Raw genomic sequence first — 9,256 nt, 5'->3', positions numbered from 1 at the left:
AAACTGTGTCAATTGTGGGGATGGCCATGTTGCTGGGGATCAGAAGTGCCCGGTGTGAGAGAGGCTTAGGTCGTCAGAGTAGAACAGAAGGTACCATATGCCGAGGAGAGAGTGATACGAATTTGTGCATCAGTAAGGTTGGCTTCTTAGCATTCATTGCCATGGTTATCGTCTGTACTGCAGAAATGGAACATACATTACAGGAAATACAATATATGTTGTGGTGGCAGCTGCAGAGAAGTACTTAGGTGTATGAGGTTTTACTGCAGAATAGTTACACGGCGTGTTGAACGAAAGAGTCCCGTCCTCCCAGGACGTTGACTTGGTGTAGGATCAGTTAGGGTCAAAGTCGTGGAATGGGGTGGTGATTTTTTATTTAGGTGGTATATAAACTCAGCAGAAAAAGAAACGTCAATTTTTCAGGACCCTGTCTTTCAAAAATAATTTGTAAAAATCCATATAACTTCACAGATCTTTGTTGTAAAGGGTTTAAACTGTTAAACTGTTTCATATGCTTGTTCAATGAACCATAAACAACTAATGAACATACACCTGTGGAACGGTCGTTAAGACACTAACAGCTTACAAACGGTAAAACTTTGCGTGAACACACCTTAGGCATGCTGCAAGGAGTCATGAGGACTGCAGATGTGGCCAGGGCAGTAAATTGCAATGTCCGCACTGTGAGACACCTAAGACTGCGCTACAGGGAGACAGGACAGACAGCTGATCGTCTTCGCAGTGGCAGACCACGTGTAACAACAACTGCACAGGATCGGTAAATCCGAACATCACACCTGCGGGACAGGTACAGGATGGCAAAAACAACTGTCCGAGTTACACCAGGAAAGCACAATCCCTCCATCAGTGCTCAGACTGTCTTCAATAGGCTGAGAGAGGCTGGACTGAGGGCTTGTAGGCCTGTTGTAGTAAGGTAGGTCCTCACCAGACATCACCGGCAACAACGTCGCCTATGGGCACAAACCCACCGTCGCTGGACCAGACAGGATATGTAAAAAGTGCTCTTCACTGATGAGTTGCGGTTTTCTTCTCACCAGGGGTGATGGAATTGGAGGGTCCGCCATGGTCTGGGGCAGTGTGTCACAGCATCATCGAACTGAGTTTGTTTGTCATTGCAGGCAATCTCAACACTGTGCATTACAGGGAAGACATCCTCCCTCATGTGGTACCATTCCTGCAGGCTCATCCTGACATGACCCTCCAACATAATGCCACCAGCCATACTGCTCGTTCTGTTCGTGATGTCCTGCAAGACAGGAATGACAGTGTTCTGCCATGGCCAGTGAAGAGTCCGGATCTCAATCCCATTGAGCACATCTTGCACCTGTTGGATTAGAGGGTGAGGGCTAGGGCCATTCCCCCCATAAATGTCCGGGAACTTTGCAGGTGCCTTGGTGGAAGAGTGGGGTAACTTCTCACAGCAAGAACTGGCAAATCTGGTGCAGTCCATGAGGAGGAGATGCACTGCAGTACTTAATGCAGCTGGTGGCCACACCAGATATTGACTGTTACTTTTTATTTTGACCCCCCCCCCCCCCCCCTTTGTTGAGTGACACATTATTCAATTTGTTAGTCACATGTCTGTGGAACTTGTTCAGTTTACGTCTCAGTTGTTGAATCTTGTTATGTTCATACAATTATTTACACATGTTAAGTTTGCTGAAAATAAACGCAGTTGACAGTGAGAGGACGTTTCTTTTTTGCTGAGTTTAGGTGTAGGGTTAGTTGGTGGTGCTTTTTTCCCTTTTCCACCGTCCTTTTTTATTTTTGTATTACAAAATGTAACGTGATCGAGCACACACTACCGGACAATAAGTGGCGGCATGCACAAACAAACGTGCGAACGCCATTATACCAAAGAATAATAACTTTTTGGACTTAGTCAGCCCTTAAACCGCATCAAAGACAGTACAGTATGAAGATATGCTAATTAAGTTATAATGTCCTCGAAGCTCGTGTTTGGAGGACTTCGTCTCGGGCCGCCAAACCGTGCCAATATATCCTCCAAACATTGGCTTCGGGGGTATTATCACTTTTATCATTATCACATCACTTTTATACAACGGGTTACCAACATATTCAAATAATGAACACCCCCTCGTGCTTTAATGCTTACATATACACCGGCTGGAACGCACTTTTAACCAATCAGCATTGTTGTATAAAACTGCTTATCCAATTGAAATCCCCAATCACACTTGTAGGCGATGTCATGGCGACGTTGGCTAGCTAAACTCATGTACAGAAACACGTTATCGATGAAAATGTAAACTCCGTCATTTTGTCACTTTCACGAGGTTGGAGTAATAACATGTTCAACTACTTACGTCTCAAATCTAGGGATTCTTCATGGAGGCACATTCAGTCATAGTTTTGTTTATTATATTATTATACATTTATTATTATTTGTATTTTTTAAATGTATATTATAACAGTTTACTGTGATTATGGATATTTTTTATGTATCATTATTATTTTATTATTACTACTGTACCTACATTCTTAAAAACTAAAACGGAAAAAGTTTATTTTTTTTTAAAGCAAAAGCCATAAGAGGGAAAAGCAGGATGGGATGGGTGATTGAGGGATGGGTAGAGAGAACAGTAGAGGGCTCTGAAAATTAATGCTGAAATAACCACTTCCTTTTGTGACTGGAGTCTAATCCTGTGGCACTCATCAGAGGGCATGATAGGTCACCAAAATGATTCTGAATCGTGCCAGGCCTTGCAGTCCCAAGATAGAAGGGGGGGGGGGGTATCTTTGGCAAGAAAACGGCGAATTTTGGCATAGATTTAGTTATAGCACCTAAAACAAATAGCCAAATCGAAAACAGAAAACAGATATTATCAGTGCCTCCCCCGCGATCAAACCGACATAATAATAAAATGAAACGCAGCCTAACGTGATAAGAAATCCCAACTAGCAAGCAAGTCGCAGCAATGAAGAATTGAGTGCGTGCGCGTTCACGCGAAGGGGGTTCTGGCAGGGGGAGCATTTAGGCACAACATTGGCAGTGGGAGAAGATGAACAATTTGGATTTTGGCCAACGTTCTGCACATTTTCTCATTAATGACAAATTTGATCTCAATACAATTTCCTGTTCCCAAAACTACAATCTGTTTCGAATAGAGTGGACACAGTTTTGTAGACTACCCTTTGTCGCATAGGCGAATTGAGAAATTTGCATATATTTTCTCGAACGCGCCAATAGGATCTCGCGAGCTTGTATTTGGCTCTGCACACCTCTTTGCTTGTTCTGCCCACTATGACTCATTTGATCCCATTGGAAAGGACAGACAGGCTGTGGTTTATTTTAGTTATACAATTGTTTTCCTCAATCCCCGGACTGGTCTGCTTCGCAAGCGTTCCCGGTAGTCTCGCGATGTTGCATCTCCGGGTTTAGAAACTCTGACCCCATCGAATTAAGTATCTATTTTCCCACAATGCAAGCGTCATGTAAACAAAGGACAACGACAGGAAGGGAGACTGAAAAGTTCTAGCTAGTTGAGTACCTAGTTACAAATGTGCAACTTGCTACAGCATTTCTGCAATGGATATACCAACAATATACATATATTTAAGTATATAACTAACCAGTTTGACATAGTTTGTATTGTTTTTCGGTTGTCTCGTGTGGGGTCTCTACTTCCAGTTAGCTTGCTACGGTAACGTTAGTTAACTTGCGTGCCTAGCAGCTAACAGTAGCTATAGTACTTTGTCTCAAAATGCATCGGTCTTGGCAGTTTCATATGGAAACAGTTTTTAAAAGAGGGTGACGGGTAATATCAAAAGTGAATCGAAGTAAAGAAGGTAACTAGCTAACTTAGTTTCTTGGGTGGACCACCAGCTGGCTAGCAAGCTAACGTTAGCCTCAAATGACTTTTATCACAGATCAAAGGGGGAGTTATCGGTGTCTTTGCTTTTACTAGCAGCAGGCTGTATCTATCAGGCTTCTTCACCAATCAACAGCAGTTGAAAAACATACTGTAGAAAGGTAGTCATGATTGATAAAACTGCAGTATTCAATTCGACGGTATTGCAAATTCTGCAAGGCTATGGTTGTAGTCTTTATATTTCCTCGATGTGGAATAAATGAATGGAAAAATATGTTTGATCTTTTTCAGGGATGACAGCTTTTGGAGGACAACCTTTGTGGCCATCATACATCCATGAGCCTCCCCACGTCTGAGGGACTTCCACAATGAAGAAAATCTGTCTGAAAACGATACGAAAGTCATTCAACCTAAAAAGCAGAGAGGAGGGAAAGGATATTGTACCACAGCCAAATTCAGCTACCGACATCTCAACAGATTCAGTGTTTGGAAAATGTTACAGCAAAGAACTTGTTCGCAACGACTTCAATCATGAGGAGGAGAAAGGCCCTAAGAACCGCTCCAAGGGTGAGAGTCTTATGGGATCACTGAAAAGAAGGCTTTCGGCAAAGCAGAAAAATAAAATAAAGGAAAGTTCCACATCGGTGACCAGTGAAGATGACACATTCTCGTGCTCCTCAGCACCCATATTCTTTAATGATGTCAAATCACAACACCATCTAAGATCTAATAGTCACCATTATAGCCCCACGCCATGGGCCCTCAGGGCAGCAAATTCTGAGGAAACATGCATTAGGATGGATGGGAAAGTGAAAGCTATGATACATTCATCAGACCCAAGCCCATCTCTGAATGGCATTCTGAAAGAATTCCCAGACCCCCAGAGGGAAACGCTTTTTCAGGATTCAACCGAGAACACTAAGCCTCAGAATGGTGATTTGCATCTAGGTATTGATCATGAAAATGTACCTGCCATCATTGGACTAGCATCTCAGGACTATATACACTATGCAATGCCTATAGATGATGAACTTGACCCTGCAGAAGGTTTGGATAGTTCCTCTCCAATGCATGAGGTGCCTCAGCCTGAGCAATTCCCTCCTTTTGCAGATGAAGAGCCCATTGACCAGGAGAAGCTGATATCACCAGATATATTCATGGACCCATCGGTGAATCGACTGCTCTCTGATGCTGAATGTGCCTTGATTCAGGACTCTAGAATAGAGCCTCCTCTCTCCCCCTTGCTCTCTCTACCACCTGGTAGTCACATCCGAAGGAGTTTTCTAGTATATGGTGGTTCTTCTCACTCACATGGTGCAGAGAGAGTTTTGCATCATCTCAACTTTGACCCCAATTCAGCCCCTGGCGTTGGCAGGGTTTATGATGCTGTTCAGCACAGCGGGCCCATGATTGTAACCAGCCTTACAGTAGAGCTAAAGAAACTGGCCAAGCAGGGTTGGTACTGGGGTCCTATAACGCGTTGGGAAGCTGAGGAAAAACTTGCCAGCCTGCCAGATGGGTCATTCTTGGTGCGAGACAGCTCAGACGATCGCTATCTTTTGAGCTTGAGCTTTCGTTCACAGGGTAAGACCCTCCACACCAGGATTGAACACTCCAATGGTAGTTTCAGTTTCTACGAACAGCCAGATGTGGAGGGTCACATATCAATAGTGGAACTCATAGAATGTTCAATCATAGATTCTGAGAGTGGAGCCTTCTGCTATTCACGATCTCGCACACCAGGGACTGCAATGTATCCTGTCCGACTTACAAACCCTATCTCAAGGTTTATGCAGGTGCGCTCCATGCAGTACCTCTGTCGGTTTGTCATCCGTCAGTACACACGGATCGACCTTATCCAGAAGTTGCCTTTGCCAAACAAGATGAAAGATTACTTGCAGGAAAAGCACTACTGAAGGGCTTAAATTAAACTCAGTTGGACTTTCTTGCACATTTTTGATCAGTGATATATTGACTTAGTCCTCATTTTTACATTTTTTTTTTACCCTTTTTCTTGGCTGTTACAAATACTTTTTGTGAATTTGATTTCAATACATGTAACACAGTACAATGTCTCCCTATCTAGTGATCTGTTCAACAGCCAATGCCAACAACTGATATATATATATAGAGCATACAGTTATACTCCCAACCTCAAAGCAAAGGATTGAAATTGAACCGTAATCAAATCTATATTTAAGAAATTAGCATTGGATTATTTCTTTTAATTGTGTTTTGATGAGCCAAGTGTTTTGTTATATAAAGCACAAATGGTTCTAATCGTTACTACACTCCACATTTCTGCATTGTCCTATGTGGTTTGTTGTCTTACATTAAACCAGTTTGTTAGTACTGTAGCTACTAGCTAGTATGAGTTTGATACCTGAAAGTTCTCTCTGCTCAGTCTTTAGTAAAGTTGTTTTTCTTTTGCTTCAGTGATGGTTTCTCATTGCATGTTAATTATATTGCGTATATGGAGAATGAAAATTTAAGTACAACACATCTGATGCTGTAATTTGGGAGAACTAATCGTCATCGACTGTATAGGCATAAATCGAGATAATGGCTTGTTTGTGCAGCCTAAACTTGACTGTTTGCCTGTCACTGTAAGTATAAGGATAAAATGCCTCACCTTGTTACTTTTCAGGTCATGAAATGCTACCTACTTGTTTTGGTATGTCTCACCCCTCCCTCCCTCTTGAAAGGCTGTACTTCAATTTATTGCACATCTTCAATGCAGTTAAAGGAGGGGTGTTTATGATTGTTAATAAACTGCATTCACATATAATTTTTACCTTTATTTAACTAGGCAAATCAGTTAAAAATAAATCCTTATTTTTAATGACAGCCTAGGAACAGTGGGTTAACTGCCTGTTCAGGGGCAGAATGACAGATTTGTACCTTGTCAGCTCGGGGATTTGAACTTGTAACCTTTTAGTTACTAGTCCAACGCTCTAACCACTGGGCTACCGCCGCCCCATAACATAGTCTGTCTGTTCTTAATCATCATTATACAGAATGTTTTCATTTGGAAATGTTACTCTATGAACTTAATATTACGCAATAGATATTTAAAATGGTACAAAACCAGTCTCTCTGTACTTCTCAGTCTTCAGAGATCAGGGGCGTATTTATTAGGCCAATTCTGTTGCAATATGTTTCTTAAACAGAAACAAACGGAACGAAAAGGGAGGGACCTACCTGAATTTGTCCAATAGAAACAAATGTTCTGTTTGCAACTGTTTGGACTAATTATTACACCCCAGGAACTGTCCTCCAGTTAAAGTGGTGTTGAAACCTAATCCCACACCTTCTTTGCCAGCTGCTCCCCCCTCTTCTCAACATGTGTCTCTGGATCCTGTATCTCTCAGGCGACTGCAAAGTAACCTCTGTCCTGCCAGCTGCCCCAACCATCAGACCAGAGTGGCCTGCTTTCTTAATGCGCTATGACTAGGGTTGCAAAGGGAGGGTACATTACTGGTAACTTTATACGTTTACCAGTAAACAACCAGAATTTTGTAAACTTTAAAGGATTTTATGGAATTTTCTTAAAGTAAAATATATCAAATAAGATGATTTTATAATTTAAAAAATGAAATGACAAATCTAAATAATTCTAAATGTAATAAAATAGCATATTTTATTTTTTCATATTTATTTTTATAGTAGAGGTATCATTGTATGTTTTATTTGCCATTAGTCCACCCATAGGATGCACAGTCACACTGTAATCACAGTACTTGCAGTGGGTTCTTGGCCCTGCAGAATAATTTGTCACATTGATACTTTATTCTGAATGCCATCTGCCATCACTAACCCCAGAAGGCTTCTCATCCAGTGCAGCATGTATCTTCTTCACATTAGAGGGGTTCTTATGCAGCACAGTTTCAGATAATACAGTGGGACGCCATGCATGCTCAGCCATTGACAGCTTCACTGAAGTATGAGATTACTTTGAGCTGGATGCCTACACATGCAGATGTAGCCAGATATCTTGTTTGACAATCAGGATGAAGATTGAATCTGTCCTTAGTGGGTAAATATGGAAATTATTTTGCGCATTCAACCTTCATGTCAAGGTTGCCATGGGAAAATGGGCTTGGGATTCATTCAATAAGATCTAATGAAGAATATGAATATCATAATGGCAAAGACATTTACATTTTACCACCCCAAAAGGAGGAGTGCAATAGATCATTTTAAAATACCACTTTTATTATGAATTCAGACAACCTTTGCCAAAGACTACTCTTGACGAACAACAATGTGAAGAGCTCGTGCCTGCCTATTGAGTTACTCAAGATGAGGATAAGATTAAATAACAGCTTGGAACAGATGCCCTTATTCATTATTTACACACTGCCTCTGTGAACCAATAGAGGGATATTTTTCTAACTGTCAGCAGGAAGTTAACGGAGCACAACAATAAAACTAACACACTCACAATGAAAAACACCATCCCTCTATCATAGACCTATCCACACATAGACAACTGAATAATGAATGAAGACTGTCTCCCAATAATAATGCTAATTGTCAATGTAGATGTTCATTTTGTTTCATGTACGTGCATGGTTGGGGAGTAACGGATTACATGTAATCTGTTACATGTAAGGCATAACAAAAAAACGGTAACTGTAATCCATTGTGTTACCAGCTAAAATATTGTAATCAGATTACAGATACTTTTGAAAAACTAGATGATTACTTCGAGGATTACTTTTAAATTCAGAAAGGATTATGGACACATGCTCAAATTCAAACACTTTTGATAGACTTAAAGGGGCAATCTGTAGTTGCTACATCAATTTTTGGACTTCTAAATTATATATCTTATTATATATCACATCTCCCAAGATGGCATAGCAGTCAGACGTCCTGTGTCCTTGTTGTGTCCCGTGTGTATATATATATTTACATCTTTCTTCGCATATCTTTTTAAAAATATTTTCTTTTCTAAACTCAACTTCAAAACACTCCTGCAACCCGCCTCACCAATTAAAAAAAATAAAAAATCTTATCTGAAATCCACAATAGAAGCTAGCCAGTTTACTGGCTAACGTTAGTATTCAGCTAACCACGTTTGGTGGTCATCAGCTATCCTTTAGCTCGCAAAGCTATCGCCAGTTTTGTACAATGCGACTCAGACCAGAACATACCGGACATATTTTTCTCTCCATATCCTCGGATTTCTACCGCAAGCTCTGGCATTTACACCTGGATCTTGCTGCTATCTGAGTGACTATTGGCTTACATCGGTCCCGGAGCAAACATACATTTTCCCGAAGAGTTCCATCAGCCACTCCTGGGCTACAATCACCTATCCGGACCCGTTTTACTGCTGATGTGGAGCCCCACCGGGCCTTCACTACTGGACTACCGACGTTATCTGCCCGAGGGAG

The 9,256-nt window shown here is 41.3% G+C and overlaps 1 protein-coding gene across 3 annotated transcripts; it reads left to right on the top strand.

The window, feature by feature from the left end:
• The first annotated feature begins 3,277 nt into the window (after nucleotides 1-3,277).
• On the top strand, nucleotides 3,278-6,642 carry socs6 (suppressor of cytokine signaling 6). 3 transcript variants are annotated; one of them, XM_021588589.3, is made up of 2 exons: nucleotides 3,278-3,831; nucleotides 4,146-6,642. In XM_021588589.3, the coding sequence occupies exon 2, from the start codon at nucleotides 4,223-4,225 to the stop codon at nucleotides 5,768-5,770; it is 1,548 nt and encodes a 515-aa protein (XP_021444264.2). In that variant the 5' UTR covers nucleotides 3,278-3,831; nucleotides 4,146-4,222; the 3' UTR covers nucleotides 5,771-6,642.
• Nucleotides 6,643-9,256: the final 2,614 nt, after the last annotated feature.

The sequence above is a fragment of the Oncorhynchus mykiss genome, chromosome 28 (genome assembly GCF_057628025.1).
Source record: "Oncorhynchus mykiss isolate SJ-2025 chromosome 28, ASM5762802v1, whole genome shotgun sequence".
Lineage (NCBI taxonomy): Eukaryota > Metazoa > Chordata > Actinopteri > Salmoniformes > Salmonidae > Oncorhynchus > Oncorhynchus mykiss.
The sequence above is the reverse complement of the archived record's forward strand: the minus strand, read 5'-3'. Positions and strand labels throughout refer to the sequence as shown.